This window comes from Monodon monoceros, unplaced genomic scaffold (assembly GCF_005190385.1).
Source record: "Monodon monoceros isolate NGI ecotype Baffin Bay Population unplaced genomic scaffold, NGI_Narwhal_1 Super_Scaffold_12, whole genome shotgun sequence".
In the NCBI taxonomy this organism is placed as follows: Eukaryota; Metazoa; Chordata; class Mammalia; order Artiodactyla; family Monodontidae; genus Monodon; species Monodon monoceros.
In genome coordinates this window covers 63111647-63133823 of record NW_021703768.1, presented here as the reverse complement: position 1 = coordinate 63133823, position 22177 = coordinate 63111647, and the positions used below count along the sequence as shown (strand labels likewise).

The 22177-nt window shown below is 37.7% G+C and overlaps 1 protein-coding gene across 2 annotated transcripts in view; it reads right to left on the bottom strand.

The window, feature by feature from the left end:
- JMY (junction mediating and regulatory protein, p53 cofactor) overlaps positions 1 to 22177 on the bottom strand; it is a 68898-nt gene that overhangs the window by 23861 nt on the left and 22860 nt on the right. For both annotated transcript variants that reach the window (XM_029218877.1, XM_029218878.1), the window contains exons 2-4: positions 14803 to 14976; positions 4503 to 4653; positions 572 to 741 (exon numbers count right to left, since the gene is read on the bottom strand). In XM_029218877.1, coding sequence (XP_029074710.1) covers positions 572 to 741; positions 4503 to 4653; positions 14803 to 14976 — 495 coding nt within the window. The remainder of the gene's footprint in view (positions 1 to 571; positions 742 to 4502; positions 4654 to 14802; positions 14977 to 22177) is intronic.

The window sequence follows — 22177 nt, the reverse complement described above, 5'->3', positions numbered from 1 at the left end:
CATCTTTTATGATTCCATTTATATGAAATGTCGAGAATAGCAAATCTATAGAGACAGAAAATAGTTGCCTAGGTGTAGGGAGGACCAAAGGGGCGATAGGAAATGAGTGCTCCTTTTTCTTTTAACAGTTGCTGCCTACAGTCATGCTGGCATGCTGTGAAAATGCCGTAACTCTAACTCTTCTATCAGAGGCCCCATTGTGAAAGTTATCATCATCTCATGGAGGTACTGCAAAATTAACCACTGCCTGTAGAGTCAGAAAAATTTAAGTCTTATACCAAAAGAAAGTCAAATAGCACATCTTATTAAAAAAAAATTTTAAATATATTTTTCTCATGGCTTTTGTTACCTTTTTTTTTTTTTTTTTTTCCCCGGTACGCGGGCCTCTCACTGTTGTGGCCTCTCCCGCTGCAGAGCACAGGCTCCGGACGCACAGACTCAGCGACCATGGCTCACGGGCCCAGCCGCTCCGCGGCATGTGGGATCCTCCCGGACCGGGGCATGAACCCGTGTGTCCCCTGCATCGGCAGGCGGACTCCCAACCACTGCGCCACCAGGGAAGCCCTGTTACCTCTTCTTTTAGTGCATGTTTCCTCTGTTCCAAGCAGATCTCTTTAGCTCTCATCATCTGCAGAGTCTCCTTAGAAACTGCATACTGGAGTTTTTCCATGCGTTCAGCAGCCGCTGCCCATGATGCTTTACCGAATTTCTTCTGATCTGCTCGCATGCGATCATATACAGCTATGGATAATTTTAAAAAAGACATTGAGACATTAAGACATGAAACAACTTGATACTAAAGAACTGAAAGTCTTAGATTCCACTGATCACACACTCAAAGATAAACACACAAATGCTACCCTCATGATAAACTACCTATAACAGCTCTAAAATATAATTCAACAGTATGTTAGATTCTCTCTAATGTCTCCAACAAGAATTTTAAATAGTCATTCTCAGAGATAACTTTCTGAAGATGAAACTGAGCTTTCAGGTTAATTTTAAAACTTACTTAAAAAAATACTCTTTTCACATTGTCCAGTGTTATTAAATTTCTAAGTTTCTATAAAACTTTATTCTGTCACGGTTTATACTTTTTCCTAGGTATGTTAGTTGAAATCAGAACCATAACTATTAAAGGGTATTTAAAAATTATTTAAATTCATGTACGTTTGAGTTCTCCAAACGTATTTTAATGATAATGGTAGGATGAAATAAATCCTAGACATTAGCATGGAGCTGATTCTGCTAAGGTTAGTGCTGGAGCAGAATCAGTTAGTGCTGGGCTTAACTAACTAAGCCCCAAAGAAGACACCCAACTTCTCCTTGCCACCACACAGAAAAAGGAAGAACTTTTTAGTTTGCCACAATAGAGGCCTCATTCAAGAAACATTTCCTGACAATCAAACACCTAGTATCTTCCAGTTAAAGAAGTTTATCACTGATAATAGCATGGTGCTGGCTCACCTTGGGTCCTTATACAAATGAACCCAACCATCCTATGGTCCTTATGCCTAATAGGTCAGACATGCTTTAACTATCATAAAAGAGTCAGGCAATCTGATTACGCAGTACCTAATGTAGTCTTTAGATTAGTGTACATTCTCTAGTAGTTTCTTTAATACGTTCACAGGTAAGTGATTAATACTTTTGTAATGCTACTATATCATAACCCTCTTTGCAAGAAGTATCTCAGTAACATTTGCCTCAATTTTAATTTTTTGCCAATAATACGAGTACATACTTGAAAATTAAAACTGTACAGAGAGGCTGATAGTGGAAAAGAGCAGTTTCTCATGCTCAGCTCTCCCCCCACCCTTAGTCCCAATGCCTAAATGCAACCAACTTGGAACCTGCTCCTGGGTAGTTACCTCCATTCAAGAACGTCACCATTTCTTGATTTAGTCTTAAAAATCTGTTGAGTTCTTATGACAAATGAGCAATCTATTTACTCAGAATCTCCTCTCAATATAGTTCTTTTGGTTTCTCTTTGGCCTTTAAATGCTAACATATTTGAATATTGATCTGATCCTTTATTTTAGAGTTTCTAACAAATAATAACTACTTCTGTTGCTTACATAGCAAATGATTCTGCCATCTTAAATCTCTATCTTTTAAAAATGTATGATAATATTTATGCAACCATAAGATCAGTACAGTAGTGCACTGTAGGGGAAAAAATAACAGCAGGGGGTTTGGAGTTAGACAGCTTGGAGTTAAATTCTCACTTCTACCCATCAACATGTAACTTTCAGAAGAAACTTAACTGTTCTTGGGCTAAATTCCCTTGAATAATAAACATAAGGAAATACAGTACCTCCTCGGAAGACTTGTGGAAATTTAATGAGAGAATAATAGATATTTAAATGTTTCTCTCACTTCACATGGCAATATTAGTCAAATACACGGTCTGTTTTGTTTCTTCTCTCCCTCATGCACACGTGACCACAATCACTCATATTTGCACGATGTTGTGTTAATTTCAAAGTGCTTTTTCCAAGTGTTCTATTTATCTGCCCAGCAAGCCTATAGAATAGGCATGGTATGCATTATCAACACCTTCAACATAGATATGTGAAACTTGGTGACTTAAGACCAAGGTTACACACCTATAAAAGGAGAGTTATATGAGTACCCAGGTTGCTTAAATACCTAGTCTGCTGCTTCTATCATTTTTACCTGAACTTGTAATCACAGCATATAGTCAAACATTCTGCATAAACAAAAATAGTCTGGAGCCTTATCTCTTGCTTCCCACTTAAGGACTGTGTCTGTGGAGCAGTTCCCTGTCCTAATTCAGTCTCAGGTTGTTACCTACCACAAGAGCTAGTCAATACTTTGTCTTCCAACATCTTTAGATAGAATGTATTCTTCTGCCTAATTGCTGCTCACTTCACCTGGAGTTACTTTCCAACAGCTCAGGAATATGAAGATAATGTAGAAAATTATGAATACAGAATGCTCGGAATACCCCTAGAACAATATTGGTACACCTCTAAAACAGATTCTTGGGCTTCCCTAGTGGCCCGGTGGTTGAGAGTCCGCCTGCCAATGCAGGGGACACGGGTTCGTGCCCCGGTCCAGGAAGATCCCACATGCCGCGGAGCGGCTGTGCCCATGAGCCACGGCCACTGAGCCTGCGCGTCTGGAGCCTGTGCTCCGCAACGGGAGAGGCCACAACAGTGAGAGGCCCGGTACTGCAAAAAAACAAAAAAAACCCAGATTCTTCTCTCCCTCTGCTGGCAAGAATAGATTCTTGCTAAGATGACTGATAACATTAACAGGATAACAACCATGTAATAGCACCCTATGGTGATCATTTTATGTAAAAAAGCTCTGAAGGCAACAGTCCTGGTGTTTACAAGGAATCATGTTAAATTTGTTTAAAAAACCTTAATGTTCTAACATACATATACCTGTCAGAAAAGGGCCCATTTAAGATGTTTTTAAAAGCTAAGCAGTAAAATTGGGCTACACCTGGCTTTGCATAAGGAAGGAAATAAAGGCCTATTTTACTCCTCTTCTAATATATAGAGAATGCAAGGAGATCTTATATAGATCAATAGGGGGAAAACAGCCCAACAGAAAAATAGGCAGAAGACAGTAACTGGGAAAAAAGGAAAGATATGCAAATACCAATTATTACATGAAAACAAAAAAGATGAACACTCAGTAATAAGCAAAGAAATGCAAATTTTAAAAACATGGTACTACTTTTCATCTATTAAACTGTTTGTTTTTTTTTAAATGACAATGCCAAATGATGCTGAGGAATCAAGGAAAGTATTCTCATTCAGCACAACAGCTTCGAGTGAAACTTTTAAGGAAACATGGATTTGCTGAAAGAATAACCTGAATAACGACTTTAATGCCAGGTATACAAATAGAGAGCTTATTAAAATAATGAATAATTTAAACTGCTTCTCAGGGAGTGGTGGAACGATTTCTGTGGCCTCCTGTGGAACAGAGTTGGAAGGAATGGACCTTGCCAGACAGACCTTGCCAGATGTATCTCTTCATTTGGCTTGATTTGTATCCTTTATAAATCGTAATGGTAAGTATGTGTTCTCCTGAGTTCTGCGAGTGAATTTTTGAACCTAAAAGGGCTGTAGGAACCCCAAATTTGTAGCCAGTTGGTTAGACGTACAGATGGCCTAAGGACACCCCAAATTTGCAAGTAGTGTCTGAAGGGCAGGGAGTCTTGCTGGTGACTGGGACTTTAAGCTATGACGTCTGTAACTGTGAACGATTATTGTCAGAATTGAATTATGCTATACTAATACCCATCACTTTTAATTTTTTTAAAGGTGGGCTATATGTAAACACATATGCCTAGAAAAGACTGAAAGGATATACCTTAAGTTGTTAACAGTAGTCTTCTTTAACTGCTAGGATTATGAGTGGTCTTTAATTCTTTTCTATATAACTATTTCGAACATAAAATACTTAAACCACTCATTTTTGAAAATACCTAACAAAAATAATTCTACTGGGAAACTCACCTTTTTGAGCTTTAGCTGTTATTTCAAAATATTTGACAGTAAGATCTTGAATGGACAGCACAGCCATATGAGCTTTCCGCTGCCAGTCAGCATCTTCTTTTTGTAGACTTTCAATTCTTCGGGGACCCAGGTAATCATTCTCTATAGAAATCTGTAGAGAGAAAAAAGAAAAATGGAAAAGATCATTTCTTTCTCTCTTTTAACATTTACTGAACGTTTATATATTAGGCATTGTGCTTGGTACTAAAACAAAGAATACTGGTTTTTCCCTGCTCTGCAGTAGAAGCTATCAATTTACAAAACAATTAAATTAACAATAATGTTGAAGACAGTTGATGCAGAAATTGTTCCCCCTTCCTCCTCTATCTCCTTCTTCATCCTTCCTTTTCTATATATAAAGGACATATAACAAAATGTTTAAGACTGATGATTTTCAAGTGCTGGGATGAGAAATTTATTTCCTCCTTTACGATAATTGTATTTTCAGTTTAAGAATTATTCGTGCCAATAAAATGCTTATTTAATCATTGACATAAATAAATAAAATAAGATTGACAATATATAAAAATCAGCCTATCTGCCTACTGAAGGGCTCTGGATATAAGTAACAGAAAAACTGGCTATGTATTATTTATAAGAGTCACAACTAAAACAAAAGGACAAAGGAAGGTTGAAAATCAAATGATGGACAGAGGTATGCCAAGTGAATGTTACAGAAGTAACAATATCAATATTAAAATACAGAAAAGTGCTAAACCGGTATGTTAATATGGAAGAAAGTTACAGTCCAGGAAGAACAGCAATGGACCCTCTGTACTGCTTTACCACATACTGAGAAAGAAACTTAAAACTTAAACAACAACACCATATTAGGATGATGGGGAAAAAATATTATAGAGAAAAATGTGCCACCCCTGGCACACTTAAAAAAAATTGATCAAGTAAGTTATCATACACCACTAAAAAATTATAATGAATTTCAAAAGTAGAAATAATGCAGGTCATAGTCTCTGAACAGTACAATAAACAGAAATCAAAGGAACAGTTTAAAACAGTTGATTGAGTCTTGAAGCAACAATATACTGCTCCTTAAGCAAATGAAGTCTTCCAGAAAGAGGGAAAAACATATGAGCACTCCCTGTAGTGCTCAGCACACACAGAACAATTAATTAGCAACGTTAAGGGGACAGTGGCAAGGTAGAGGAAGAGGTCAAGAATGATCCTAGGGTTACTGGGAAAAAATATGTACATGGAATTGCCAAGGATTTCATTTTGCATACTAAGTTTAACTTTGCAAGTCATGTCCAGAGATATAAGCTTGGGTACCCTTGACACACTAGAAGACATTTAAAGCAACGAGAGTGAATGAGTTCATGTAAGGAATTGTAATCATGTAAGTAGCAAGATTCAATGGAGGAGAAATCAACACTATCAAACACTGCTTAGGGATCAAGTAGATACACAACCAGTACCCATGGACCTAACAGCGTGAACTTGGCGACAACAGTTCTGGAGTACAGGCAAATTCCTTTTGCCTATTAATTCCCACCATATCTTCAGACCTCAGTTCAATTACTGGTTCATGGATGTCATCCCTGACTCACCATTATAGGCAGTAAAAGCTCTTCAATCTAAAAAATAGCCTTCATTCTTAAGTCTTATCACAAGCATACTTTATATTATTTTATATCACCTCCTTTCTGCTCTGAATGTTCCATGAGGGCAGAGAATGCACAAGTGGTTTTTATCTCTGCTTGCTTGCTTTTCGCTAGCACACTGCTGGGCATGAACTAGGTAATCTACAATATTTCCTGAATGAGTGAATAAAAATTCACTTCCATACATGTTTTTAATGAGGAGAGAAATGCAGACACATGTATAATACTCCTTTGAGAAATCTGTGTGAGTGAATAGAGGGGAAAAGGGTGGAGAAGAGGATAAGGCTTAAGGGTAGGCACTCTTGCTTTATTTTAATGGGAGATCACAGAGCAGGTTGAGAGGGAGAACCTATGTCTTCCCCTGTGAAGAAAGAACCCAGTTATGAAAAGAATCTGAACAAGAATTATGTATATGTATAACTGAATCGCTTTGCTGTACAACTGAAAGTAACAGAACATTGTAAATCAACTATACTCCAAAATAATATAAAAATTAAAAAAAGAAAAAGAATCCAGTTAAAAATAAATTGGTAGAGGAGACGGGAGAAGACACAAGATAGCTGTTTTTAGATGGCAGGGTGACAAACCATTTATCGTAGGAAGAGAGTCAGTGAAGTCATGGTGAAACAGGCACACATAATATACTGCTGGTGGAACTATAAATTGATTAAAACCTTTTCTGGAAAGTATTTTACGATACCATAATCTTTGAACACATTTAGCTGTTTAGATCAGGACAAACTTTACTGAGGCCCATAAATTGCAGAGGGCTTTGAAGGAAGGGTAGGATTTTGACAGTTACATGGGGAGCATATGGGAAAAGAGAACCACCCAAAAGGGATGCTGTAGGTAAGAATTAACCTGAACAAAAGCCTTGAGGTAAGTAAGTAAGTTCAATGCATGGTAAAGGACAGAGAGCAGTCCAACCTAGCTGGAGTTTAAGTAAAACAGATGAAGGTAGTGGGAGATAACACTAGAGAAGTAGGTTAGATCAATGAGGAGGCTGAGGAGTTTGTATTGCATATGACAGGCAACTGGAAACCACTGAGGGCTTCTCAGCAATAGTAGGTGGCATATTTAGACTTCAGTTTACATTTAAGGTTTTAGAAAACTTGTTTTCTGTAATAAAACCATCAAGGTTTTTGTGCTTTCATCTGTTGTGATTACCTTTGATTTTTAAAACAAGTTAAAAAGCAAAAGATTAGTGTTCACAAGTATGAAAAAGAAATTTAATAAATTGATATGATAAATTTAATAAATTGTAGCAAAAATTTAAATTCTTACTCGGCACATTATGACGGAAGTCCTTTTCAATGACATGATTAAACTTCGTATGTTTATTATACCTAAGACCATAAGCTAGGTTAGCTAAGTTTTTTCCCTGACTTTGAAAGTCAAAATCTATTTAAATTCTATCAACTCCGAAGTTCAACCTTCTGCCTTGTGATGCTAGGGTTCAGGCTCTGAAAACCACATTTAGCCTTTGCCAACAGAAAGGGCTGGAGGAGATTTCAGAGTTGAAGGAAAGAGAAGATTTGCTTCTTCCTATCTGTATCACTTGACTTTCCTGTTTGCTGTTCCTGTGATCATCATCCCAGACTCGCTTCTTCATCCCAGCATCTGCAGTACCTTCTTGAAGGAGTTAACAGAATCGAGTTTGCAGTTTTTTAACCTTCACAGAACTGACCTCATTTGTGTGCCCAAGACAAACCAGCACCTGTCCATCAGTGCCCTATCCCCCGAGATCTGGTCCTCTCCACTGAGATCAGACACACCAGCACTAGAAGAGCAATGTCTTCTTTCTCAGAGGTCAGCTCCACAGGACCTATCCTTTAATAATTACCACCTCTTCCCTTTGTAACCCCCGATCCTAGGAGTGGTGGCTGCTTTTGCAATTAACTCTGATATCTTAAGAGTTGCCTTCTTATCTACCTTGTTAACAACTTTATACCTGGTTCTTAAAATTTCCTCTGTTGAAATAACTGATTTGATCTTCTGGTCAGACCAACAGACACAGCTGTGGAACAGAAACATAATAACCAAAACAGGCAGTGCTCAAAATTAAAAAATCTTAACTCAGATCATGAAGATAGAAACCCTTTTCACTTGCATAGTTAAACACTGTACAGAAATGAGAAACCTTGCATTATCTTTTTGAAGAGAAAAAATAATATTAAAAATCTGGTGGTAATTATTTGGCGATAACCTGTTCTTTGTTGTTAGATTATTTTTACCTTCATTGTACATGTATATTCAAAAATACAGAAAACAAACATGCTATGCTTTTTAAATGCTGGTTTTTTAACTGACTTCTGAAACTCAGTAGCTAATGCTGCAGCCAACTGTTTAAAAACATGATTACAGTTTACTGTACCTAAGACATTAAGCTAGGATACTGAGTTCTCTTCCTAACTTGGCAAATTTGAAGATGTACAGCATTGGTCAGCTGGATCATGTGCTAATAACAATGACACCTCTGTTTTGAATTTTAGGGCTAGAAAGAAAACAGTGTCTGTTTTTAAGATGGAAAAAAATGTGTCAGTTTAGGTAGCTAGGATAGTGAGACTAGTTTATAAACACAAATTTCTGGGCAAGGAACTGCTTATTATAAAGTACATCACTAGCTTGGATACTGGGTTTTATATGAGAAGCTGAAGTGTTACTTCTGTCTTTGCTGAGATTGTAAGTTAAAAAAAATTCCAATTCTTAGGTGAAACAAATGCCAAGATAAACTTGTGAATATACTGATGTAGTAGAGACCTTAATGTGAATTTTCCAGGCCCAGGAGTCATCTGAAGGTGACTCTTGATTAAGAGAATGACATGATTAGACTTGGCATCATCTATTTCATGCACTTTTACATTCAAAGCAAATATTAAGTGTACTATTCCCAGGTAAGAGTGTGAAATGAGGCATTTTTTGAAGGTAAGAGACATCTAAAGACAAGGAAACCAAAGGAAAAAATAGTTGAGGTAAGAGATAAGTACCTTAATGTATAGTGGTAGCACTATATATTTCATAGTGTACATGGCAGAGTATATAGTGGTCCAGTGGTGTAAAAATTGCACCCTGCACAAAACCAGGGCGTTTGCCAAGCCATGCATACTGCTGCATATGCCCATCTGTCTGCTGGAATAAGGGTGGAGGTGGGTGACTTTTTCTATTTCACATAAAGACACCTATAGATTTGCCTGGTCCCGGGGAAGGGTGGAGGAAGAAGAGTACATTCAAGTTTCAACTAGAAGACAGCTGAATTGCAAAATGACATGACTGGCTACAAAGGGGAGGGAAAAGGTGAGGGTGTCTTCTAGTTTCTAGCTTAGGTACTTTCAGCAAATCATTAGAAATAAGTTGGACAATGCGTCTGAAGTGCTTATAGTTAATCCAGGAAGACTATCAGGTCACCTTGCTAACCCTGACTCGTTAAGACACTGGGCCTAAAAATCTAGAGAGGATCATCTAGTTTATTTATTTTTATTTATTTATTTAAGCTTTTTTTTTTGGTCACGCCACGCAGTTTGCAGGATCTTAGTTCCCCGACTAGGGATTGAACCTGGGCCCCGGCAGTGAAAGTCCTATCCACCGGACCACCAGGGAATCTCCCAAGCATCATGTAGTTTAAATCTCATTTTATGGATGAAAAAACTGGGGCCCAGAGAGAATATAACTTTGAATTTAGTGTGCTCCATCCCTTAGCTGTTTCAAATTTTATTCGACACGTGGTTCTCAAACTTCATATCAGAATTACCGGGAAGACTTGTTAAAACAAAGATTGCTGAGCTTCTCCCTAGAGTTTCAGCAAAGGAGATCTGAGGTGAGGCCTAAGAATCTGTATTTTTAACAAGGTTCTAGGTGATACTGATGCTCCTCGTCTGGGGGTCACATTTTAAGAACCAGCGTATTAGAGTCTGGGAGCTTCCGAAAGAGGTGTGTATTTTAAAGAGGCTAAAGGTCAAATTCCATAGGATGAGATAGCACTCTAGCCCCTGACCATCATTCCTCTCCTACAAATCCTTAGACTGAGGCATATCAAACAATTCACACCCTGTGGTATAACTAAATGAGCAGGCTTTGCAGTCAAACATGTGTTTCAATCCCAGCCATGCCACTTATTGGTCTCCACTCATGGTGCTGGGTTGGTGATTCAGTAATGTTTGAATAACTTATTGTGACTAAAAGCCCTAGTATTATGCCTGTTCACTATACCATTCCTGTTTTTATATACCTATCTGGAATATTCTCAATTCCAATCTCCAATACAGACATATGTACTCACTTCCTACTGAATTCTTATTCTTCAGTGGTGAAGCTTGATCATCCCCTTTTTCCATGTATCTTCAGGCAATGGTGATCACCCCATTTTGTGTCTCTACATAAACTTGTACATACTGCTCATTTTTCTTTTAAAAAATCATCTGAGTTATAATTTACATACAACAAAATGTACCTGTTTTAAGTGTAAATTTTGACAAATATATATACCCGTGATAACAGGCACCATAATCAAGATTTGAAGCACATCAATCTCCCCAAAGGATTCTGTTACATCCGCCTCTCAGTGGATCTCCCTGGCCCCACCCCAGGCAACAGCTGTTTAGGACAATCTTCTAGAATTCCATGTAAATGGAGGCACAGTTCATCTGGCATCTTTTGCTCAGCACATACTCTTTGACTGGCATCTTTTGCTCAGCACAATTTTTTATAAGCTATTTAATCAGGATTTAATTTACATACACTGTGTTCAAGTAAATCCATCTAAAGTGCTCAATTTGATGAGTTTTGATGGCTGTATACACCCAAGAAACAACCACTACAATCATGATACAAAACATTTCCGTCACCTCCAAAACATTCTCGTACTACTTTGCCATCCATACCTTCTCGTACTGCTTTGCCATCCATACCTTCACACATATACAGGATGGTTTTGTTTATCCATTTTATCCACATTTTGTTTATCCATTCACCTGTCGATGGTTATTTGGGTTGTCCCAGTTTGGGGCTACCGGGAATACAGTTGGCATGAACACTGGTATATAAGTCTTTTTTGTGAACAGATGTTTTCATTTCTCTTGTATAAGTAACTAAGAGACAAACAGCTAAGTTGTAAGGTATTGTACAGTTGACCCTTGAACAACATGGATTTGAACTGCATGAGTCCACTTACATGCAGATTTTTTTCCCCATAAATATTACAGTGCTACAAGATCTGCTGTTGGTTGAATCCACGGATGGGGAACCACGATCTGGAAAGCCACTTTGGGACTTAAGCATCTGAAAATTTTGGTATCATTGGCAGGTCCTGGAACCACACCCAAGGGTTGTTCAAAGATCAACCATATATGTTTAACTTTTGAAGAAAGTGCCAAACTGTTTTCCAAAGTGGTTGTACCACTTTAAAATTCTGTTAGCAATGTATGAAAATTCCACTTACTCTACATCCTCACTAGCCCTTGGGAGGGCCAGAATTTTTTCATTATACTCACTTCAATGGGTGTGTAATAGCATCTCACTGTGGTACCAATCTGGATTTCCTAGATGAGTATGTTGAGCATCTTCACATGTGATTATTAGCCATTTCTTTGTGTCTTTTTAAATATTTAGCTCATATTGAAAATTTTGGGGTTTTGTCTTACTGAGTTGTACAGTTCCTCTTTCAGATGTATTACAAGTTATTTTCTCTCAGTGTGTGGCCTCCTCACTTTCTTAATCTTTAAAATAGCAAAAGTATTTAATTTTAATTTTAGTGAAGTCCAATTTTATTTTATTTTTTTTTAGCTGAAGTTTTCTGCATCCTATCTAAAAAACCTTTGTCTTTCCTTCTGAAAGATTGTAAAAACTTCCTAGTTTTGTTATAAAAGTTTTATACTATGAGCTTTATGTTTGGGTCTAACATGTATTTCAAATTAATTTTTGTGTATGGTATAAGATAAGGAAGCCTGGACTTCATTATTTCTATATGGGTATCCACTTCTAGCACCATTTGTTGATAAGACTATTCTTTCCCCCCACTGAACTGCCTTGTCACCTTTGTAGAAAACTAACTGACTATACAACCACAGGTTTATTTTTGGATTCTGTTTAGTTCCATTCATTTACACGTCTATCCTATACTATCACCACAATGTCTGGATTTCTCTAGCTATTTTATAATTGGCTGGTTAGTTTAAAAAAAAAAAAAAACACCCTACTGGAATATTAATTTGAATCTACAGGTCAGTTGAGAACTGACATCTAAACGTTATTGATTATTGTTAATAGATTATCTTCCAATCTATTAACATGGTCTATCTCCTATTTAGGTATGCTTTAATTTTTCTCATCAAAGTCTTATAATTTTTCAATATATAGTCCTTTCATATATTTTATAAAATTTATCCCTAAACATTTCATGTTCAGAGATGCTAATGTAAAGGGCATTTAAAATTTTTTGATTTCAACTTCATTTCTGGAAGATAGAAAATGCAATTGAATCTTTAATACTGACCTTGTAACTAAACTTACAGGTTATTTCCAGTAGCTTTTTTAGATTCTTAATTTTTTTTACATGTGTGATCGCATGATCTACAAACAAATAATCTACTTTTTTTCTAATTTATATATGTCTTTTATTTTTTTTTGCTTTATTGAACTGACGACAAACTCCAGAGAAATACTGAATAAAAGTTGTGGGAGCAGACAATCTTACCTAGTTACCAATCTTAGTGGGGGAAGAATTCAGTCATTCACCATCATGCATGATGTTAGATAGGCTTTCCACACATACCCTTTATCAGCTCAAAGAAGTTCCCTTCTCTTCCTAGGTTGCTGAGATTTTACCATGGATGGGCAATGAACTTTTTATCAAGTGCATTTCTGCACCCAGACATGTTGATTTTTTCCTTTATCAATAATATGGTGAGTTACATTGATTAGTTTTTGTAATGTTAAACCAATATTGCCTTTCTAAGATAAACCCTAATCACAGTATATTACTGAATCCTATTTTTCAATATTATGTTAAGAATTACTGCATCTACATTCATGAGGGACGTTTATCTGCAGTTTTCTTTTTTTCTATAATGTCGTTTGATTTGGATAATGCTGGCCTCAAAAATGAGTTGGGAAGTGTTCCCTCTTTTAAATCCTCCAATGATCCTTTACCTGGCCCTGGAGTTTTCTTTGTGAGAAGGTTTTAAATATGAATTCAACTTTGTTAATATAGAGCTACCAAATTTTTTCTATTTTTTCTTGACTCTATTTTGACAATTTGTATTTCCCTAAGAAGTGTATCCATTTCATCTAAGTTGTAGAATTTTTTGGCACAAATTTGTTCACGTTCTCTTACTAGCTCATCATCATAGGTGATGGGGCATTTGAGGGGCAATGCAGTAAAATACGATTTTTACCTTTGAAAATGTTAACAGTTTAAGAAATATGTTGTCTGTTCCTCCTCACCTATACTCTGCTTCCCAGGGGAAAAAAATGGAGTAATAACTGACGCTAGTGGACAATACAGCCTGACAAGAAGGTTCAATCCATTTGCTAATATTAATACTCAATACAAACCATGATATAATATGAAAGCAAAAATTCACATAGATTCTGATAATCAACGTTAAGCTGTATATAGATTATCTCAGCTAAACACTGCAGCTTAGTTTAGAAGCAGATGGGGCCTCCATGTATATCATCCAGTTCATCCCTAGCCTTCCAGTCAAGTTTTCAATGGACAAATATCTATAGTTCATTTTTTTTAAATTGGAGGAAACTGTAGTGTCTAAAAATTCTGAGTTACTAGTTACCATTTTACCCAAAATGCCAAGTTTATGATAAAACTAACTTAACAACCCAATATTTTTCGAAAGTATTAATAAAGGAGAGTGTGTCAATTATGTGACAGTCTGTATTGCTCCATATCTTGACTCATTAGTAAAGGGAAAAAGACAGACATGCTTTACCTTGTAATAATTTTTCAAATATTATACTACTCCTCTTTCTTGCCCCCAAGCACAAAGTTTTCAGAATAAGTGGCAATTTCCCAGATATAAATTTCGTAAATAATGTTCCAAATTCACGCATTAATACACAAAAAGTTTTTTAATATCCTAGTTCAGCAATATTTCCATGTGAATTAAACACAGCAACATTGATTTGAGGTCAGCTATAAAACCAAACCCTTAACACTTGCCTCAAAAAAAGTAATATATATTTTACACACAAAAGTAAATGTCATGAATTTTAAAGCTGTACCATTAATGCCTTGTAACTTTCAAAACAAGGTCTTCCCAAAACAAATGTTCTCAAAACTCCTACTAAATAAGTCTAAGACTAGATAATACCCAAAACATTAAAAGGGAGACAGGAGTAGATGGAGAGGGGAAAAAAAGCACAGGAAAGGGGGAAAGATGAGAATCTCAATGTATTTACAAATTTTCTAGGCTTTTCTCAGCCCTGGCTACTCAGCAAAGTCGCCTTTTCAGATGCTTTTAAAATGAGGTGTTCAGGCTCTATGTATCACAAAACTACCAAACTAGAATCTCTGGGGACAATGGATCAGATATTTACATTTATAAAAGCTCCTCTAATAATTAAAATGTATAGCCAGCCACGCTGAGAACTATGAAACAGGCAGGTTACTATTTAGATTTTTAAAAAAATACCTTGATCTGCTGTCTTCGTAGCATGGCAAGTTCTCGCATGTCTCGGAATGGCTGTAGTAAATACTGATAGAGTTCAGTTGTGGCTTCTGCAAGGCTGCTGTAGGCTTCATCCTCCATCTGATACAAGTCCAGAAGCTCTACCATGCTCTCTGTATTCTTGTGCTTATCCAAGAGCTGTGGAACAAGAAAATTTCACTACAAAGAAATCCAACTGTAATAACCTATAAAACTTGCAAATTCCCTATCATCTCAGGACCTGGAACTCTGAAATGCAGAACTAAAGAGAATGAGGAGCACTAATTGCTTTCATCACTTATCTCCATGCCTTAGGTGTCTTACTACAAGACCACTGCCTAAACATCCTTTTCTAACTACTGTCACCATATTATTCCTGTTCTCTGCATTTTCTGGAATTCCATACTATCTGCCTACCCTTAACTCTTAAAATTTTTTTCCCAGCATCTAGTAGCTTTCTCCATACTTATATAATCATTGCTAATCTACAAAGTAGTTATCAACTCTTGCCAACATTATTTTACTAATTTCCCCAAATAATCTTGCCACTCTTTTCCTCCTCCAAATTTGGAACATTCCTTCAAAAACTTCAACTCATGCCTATCACTTCCTTCAAAATCTAGGTGAAAACACCCCTCAACTCTATTGAAGAGTTTAAGACTGACTATAATAGATTTTTATAACTTTCTTACTTTGCATTCCTTGATACTCATGTGTATATGTATGTTTATAAAGATATTCATTCATTTCTCAACAAGTAAGGACTGAGCATCTTAATACATGTTAGGCACTGGGCATACAAACACATGGTTCCTTTCTTCGGTTTGCAAAGCAGAAATAGAGAGACAGATGCAGAGAACAAACGTATGGACACCAAGGGAGGAAAGTGGGGGCGGGGGGTGGGATGAACTGGGAGACTGGGACTGACATATATATGCTAGTATGTATAAAATAGGTAACTAATAAGAACCTGTTGTATGAAAAATAAATTAAATTAAATGTTTTAAAAAAACATGGTTCCTTTCTTCATGGAGTTTACTGTGTAGTAAATAAGCAAACTAAACAAAGTTTTAAAAAATTACAAACTGGGGGGCTTCCCTGGTGGCGCAGTGGTTGAGAGTCCACCTGCCGACGCGGGGGACGCGGGTTCGTGCCCCGGTCTGGGAGGATCCCACATGCCGCGGAGCGGCTGGGCCCGTGAGCCATGGCCACTGGGCCTGCGCGTCCGGAGCCTGTGCTCCGCAACGGGAGAGGCCACAACAGTGAGAGGCCCGCGTACCGCAAAAAAAAAAAAAAAAAAAAAAAATTACAAACTGTGATAAATGCTATGAAAATTATTACTTTTTAAAAAGTAAAGAATAGGGCTTCCCTGGTGGTGCAGTGGTTGAGAGTCCGCCTGCCGATGCAGGGGACACGGGTTCGTGCCCCAGTCCGGGAAGATCCCACATGCCGCGGAGCGGCTGGGCCCGTGAGCCATGGCCGCTGAGCCTGCGCGTCCAGAGCCTGTGCTCCGCAGCGGGAAAGGCCACAGCACTGAGAGGCCCGCGTACCGCAGAAAAAAAAAAAAAAAGTAACACAATTAAACAATGGGTGCCAAGAGAAAGAATAAGAGGTGGGGAAATGGTGAAAAACTATGACCTAGTTCAGAGCAGGTTAGAGAGAAAAGGCTATCCACGGAAGCTTAAGCTGAAATTTAAAGAACCTTTGAATGAACCATGTGGCAAGACACTTTTTTATTTATTCATTTTTGGCCATGCTGCATGGCTTGTGGGATATTAGTCCCCAGGGATTGAACCCAGGCCCACAGCAGTGAAAGCACTGAGTCCTTACCACTGGACCGCCAGGGACTCCCAGGACACTATTTTATATACTTATTCTTGGTGTCCATTTACTTGGTGACAGTCTCATCTCCTCAAAAGCACAAAATTCTGCTATTCTTTCTCACACCTAAAGTTTCCACTACTATCCTCTTTCCCAGCTTCTTGCTTTGGTTATCATATTGTGTTGTACATATTACAGCTGACCCTTGAACAACTGTAATATGGGGTTAGGGGCGCCAACCCCTGCCTAGTTAAAAATCAGCATATAACTTTACAGACAACCCTCCCTCCCAATCCACAGTTCTGCATACTAGTATTCAAAAAATGAAATACACAGGTATAAATCTAATTATGTACAGAATCTATGAGGAAAATTACACAACTCTGATGAAAGAACTCAAAGACCCAAATTAAATGGAAGTATTCCAAATATGGGTTGGAAAACTCAGTATTGTCAAAGTGTCAGTTCTTCCAAACTTGATCTATAGGATCAATGCAATGCCATTTAAAGTCTCAGCAAGTTATTTTGTGGATATCAACAAATGAATTCTCAAGTTTATATGGAAAGGCAAAAGATCCAGAATAACCAACACAATTGACGAACAAAGTTAAAAGACTGACACTCTCCATTCAACTTCACTAGTTACTATAAATCTACAGTAATCAAGACAGTGTGGTATTGGTAAAAGAATAGATCAATGGAAGAGATTCCAAAAGTAAACCCCCACACACACAGTCAAGTAATCTTTTGACAAAAGAGCAAAGGGAATTCAATGAAGAGATCAGCCTTTTCAACAAATGGACATCCACGTACGAAAGAAAAAAGAAATCTACAGACCTTAACTCAAAAATTAACTCAAAACGGATCACAAACCTAAATGTAAGATGCAAAGTTATAAAACTCTTAGAAAATAACACGGGAAAATCTAGGTAAGCTTGGGTTTGATGACTTTTTAGATATAACACAAAAGCACACAATGCTTTTCTACTCAATTTTTCTATAAACCTGAAAGTGATAAAACAGTCTATTAACTTTTTTTTAGTCTATTAACTTTTAAATGATAGCAAACCTATTTAAAGACATAGTTTTATATTTCACTGTATGCATGCTTTTTATTTTTTAAATAAAACCGAGAATCATTAAAAATAAATCCGTAATATCCAATTAACACTGATTTTCATCCCTGTTAAGCCCTACTGTTTTAAGGTGATCAGACTAATCAAACAATATCTTTCTGCTTTGTTAACAAGTAGTTTTCGGTAGGTTGGTTTTGTTTGTTGTTTGTTTTTAATAGAGGTCCACTAGAAGACAGAAATCAATTCAAACATCAGGGATTTTAACAACAGATAACACATAAATAATTTACAGATGCAGACAGAGGCCAGACCGAGTGGGATCTTGCTTTATGCCGAAAGCAAAGAGATGCCATAAAAGGACTGTTGTTGTTTTGTTTTTCCTTCAAAAACCTCTCTGGTTCCAGGGAAGCATTAGGGAATAAATACTTTCCCAAGTAAGGGAATCTTGACTTTTATTCTGAAGGATAAAAAGGGATAAAAGTGTAAAGGGAAGACTGGGTTAGAAAGACAGAAGGGCATATCCCCGGATACCATAAAATAAGGTTTACAAAATGGAGTAAACAGAGAAAGGGAACATAATGAAAGACAATTCTGGAGACACTAACATACATGATAGACCTGAGTTATACTACAGTGGTGAGAAGGGGCACCAGAGTGGATGCAGATAGCTCAGTTCATAATCTCCTGGGTCAGTCCATGTAAGCCTAGATTGGAGGAAGAGAAAAGCAAAGATTTAAGAAATGCTTTGGAGATAAAATTAACAGGACTTGATGAAAGACTGGATTTTCTCTTTACCCTAAGGTCTTTGGTATCATTGATACAAAGAACACAGGAATAGAAACAGGTTTTTAGAGGCAAAAATTATGGATTCAGAAACACTGTGTCCGAAGTGTTTTTTAGATATCCATGAGGAGAGGTCATGAAGGGAATGCAAAATGTCCAAGATAAACCTTATCTTTAAAAAGTCTACAATCTAACTAGGGAAACAAACAAACAGACATGTAAGTAAATACTGACTGTAGAAGACAATCACGGTTCATAGTGGGCTAAAGCAGATGAAAAAGATGTTCTAAAGCTAGGATTTGAACTGGGTCTCGAAGGATGGGAAGTGCTAGACAGGTGAAGAAGAGCAACCAGTCTGGAGAAATCACATGAATAAAAAGCGTCACACATTTGAATCCTGGATGGGAGGACGGGGGTGGCAGAGTGCCGTGCTCCCTGGAGTAGAGGGTACACACTAGTGAGCAGGACATCACATTGAGACTGTAAAAGCAGCACATTCTAATAAGCAGTGAAACCAATGATGAAGTAGAAAAAAAGAATGATGCATTTGATCAATGGGACCTGTTTGATTTTTAGTTTACAAAGTTAAACTTATCTAAATAACCATATTAAAGTCATGGTCATTTAGTACCTGGTTACTTGAAGCATGGTCTGGGATCAGCAACATCTGATTACTTGTTAGAAATATAGAACCTCAGAGCCCACTCCAGACCCCCAGAATCAGAATGAGTGATGAGTATGCACAGCAAAGTTTCAGAAGCACTGCTTCAGTAAACACCTTATATGGCCACATTAACTACAACATGAGGCAAAAGTCTCTGTAAATTATACAAATTACATAGTCCATTTTCAAACTGAATTTTCAAACTGAAAACTGTAGAATTACGTTATGTAACATTTTTTTTCCTGGATCTAAAATCATTTTCCCCTCTCACTCTTTCTCTTACTATTTAAGTATTATTTTATTTTAGCTCAATTACCACTATTCAGACTAAAATTAAGCCAAAACTCCCATTTCTCATGGTTCAGTTCCCTATTAAAACATTTTTAGCTAATCTAAAAAATAAAGTTACTACTGAAGCCAACCCCAGAACGAAAAAAAGTTACTACTGAAGCCAACCCCAGAACGATCTTCATCTTTAGAAGACAGGTACAGGGACTTGCCCTGGTGGTGCAGTGGTTAAGATTCCACCTGCCAATGCAGGGGACACGGGTTCAATCCCCGGTCCAGGAAGATCCCACATGCCGCACAGCAACTAAGCCTGTACGCTACAACTACTGAGCCTACGCTCTAGGCTACAACTACGCTCTAGGCTACGCTCTAGGCTACAACTACTGAAGCCCGCGTGCTGCAACTACTGAAGCCCACGTGCTGCAACTACTGAAGCCTGAGCACCTAGAGCCCATGCTCCGCAACAAGCCACCGCAATGAGAAGCCCGTGCACTGCAACCAAGAGCAGCCTCTGCTCACCGCAACTAGAGAGAAAGCCCGCGTGCAGCAACAAAGACCCAAAGTGGCCAAAAAAAAACAAAAAACAAAAAGAAAATCCTGTTTAAAAAAGAAAGACAGGTACAAAGAGACAATGTCAGCCTGGCCTTACCTCCAGGCCTGGCCAGGATCTTACCTCTAATACATGGGCCATTCAATGAAACTGGATGTTTAAAAGCAATAACTCACCCCCCACCCCTGGCAAATACATTAAATAAATAAATAAATAAGAATAAACAGGGCTTCCCTGGTGGCACAGTGGCTGAGAGTCCACCTGCCGATGCAGGGGACACGGGTTCGTGCCCTAGTCCGGGAAGATCCCACATGCCACGGAGTGGCTGGGCCCGTGAGCCATGGCCGCTGAGCCTGCGCGTCTGGAGCCTGTGCTCCGCAACGGGAGAGGCCACAACAGTGAGAGGCCCGCGTACTGCAAAAAAAAAAAAAAAAAAAGAATAAACAAAAAATTAAAAAATAAAAGCGATGGCCATTAAAATCATCAAATTAAATAACTCCCTTCATTCTGATGTGTTTACTTGTTTTTTTAAAACTATAATTTAGCCTTTTACTACTACAAAGAAACAGTGAAATGATCATGAAGATATTCCAGTTCTTTTGATAGAATTCTATCCATTAATTTAAAAACTAGCAATTGAGAACCCCAATTTAGAATAAACTGAAAAATCACAAGAGAAATAGAATTCAGTAAGGTGTTATAATTTACATGCAGAAACCAACAGCCCCTTTCATATTAAATACAAAACAATCAGCCAGGATTCCATCTGCAACAAAACAGAAAAATACCTAGGAATAAACTTAAATCTTTTAAGAGCCATGTAAATAAAATGTTAAGGTACAAAAAAAGTAAATAAATGGAAGAGTAAAAATATCAATTCTCACTAATCTATAAATTTCACATGGTAATAAAACAACCTCTTCACACTTTCATGGCATAAGAAAAGGCCAATTTTAAAGTTCACATGGAGGGGGTGCCTTCAAGATGGCGGAGGAGTAAGACGTGGAGATCACCGTCCTCCCCACAAACACATCAAAACTACATCTACATGTGGATCAACTCCTACAGAACACCGACTGAATGCTGCCAGAAGACCTCAGACTTCCCAAAAGACACCCTCAGGTGACCTACCCACAGAGGTGGGACCAAATCCAAAGCTGAACCGCAGGAGCTAAGTGAACAAAGAAGAGAAAGGCAAATTTCTCCCAGCAGCCTCAGGAGCAGTGGATTAAATCTCCACAATCACCTTGATGTACCCTGCACCTGTGGAATACCTGAATAGACAACAAATCATCCCAAAATTTAGGTGGTGGACTTTGGGAGCAACTGTAGACTTGGGGTTTGCTTTTTGCATCTAATTTGTTTCCAGTTATATGTTTATCTTAGTTTAGTATTTACAGCTTATTATCATTGGTAGACTTGTTTACTGATTTGGTTGCTCTCTTCCTTTTTTAATTTTTATATATATATATATATATATATATATATATATATATATATATATATATATATAACTTTCTTTTTTCTTTTTGTGAATGTGTATGTGTATGCTTCTTCGTGTGATTTTCTCTGTATAGCTTTGCTTTTGCCACTTGTCCTAGGGTTCTGACTGTCCATTGTTTCTTTTTAGTATAGTTTTTAGGGCTTGTTATCATCGGTGGATTTTTTTGGTTTAGCTGCTCTCTTCCTTTCTTTTCTTTTTTCTATTACTTTTTTAAAAATAATTTTTTCTATTTTAATGACTTTATTTAATTAATTATTTAAATTTCATTCTTTCTTTTTTTGTCTCCCTTTTCTTCTGAGCCGTGTGGCTGACAGGGTCTTGGTGCTCTGGCCGGGTAGCAGGCCTGAGCCTCTGAGGTGGGAGAGCCAAGTTCAAGACTATGGTCCACCAGAGACCTCCCAGTCGCCCACAGTATCAAACGGCGAAAGCTCTCCCAGAGATCTCCATCTCAATGCTAAGACCCAGCTCCACTCAACGACCAGCAAGCTACAGTGCTGGACACCCTATGCCAAACAACTAGCAAGACAGGAACACAACCCCACCCATTAGCACAGAGGCTGCCTAAAATCATAACAAGTTCACAGATACCCCAAAACATACGACCGGACATGGTCTTGCCCACCAAAAAGACAACATCCAGCCTCATCCACCAGAACACAGGCACCAGTCCCCTA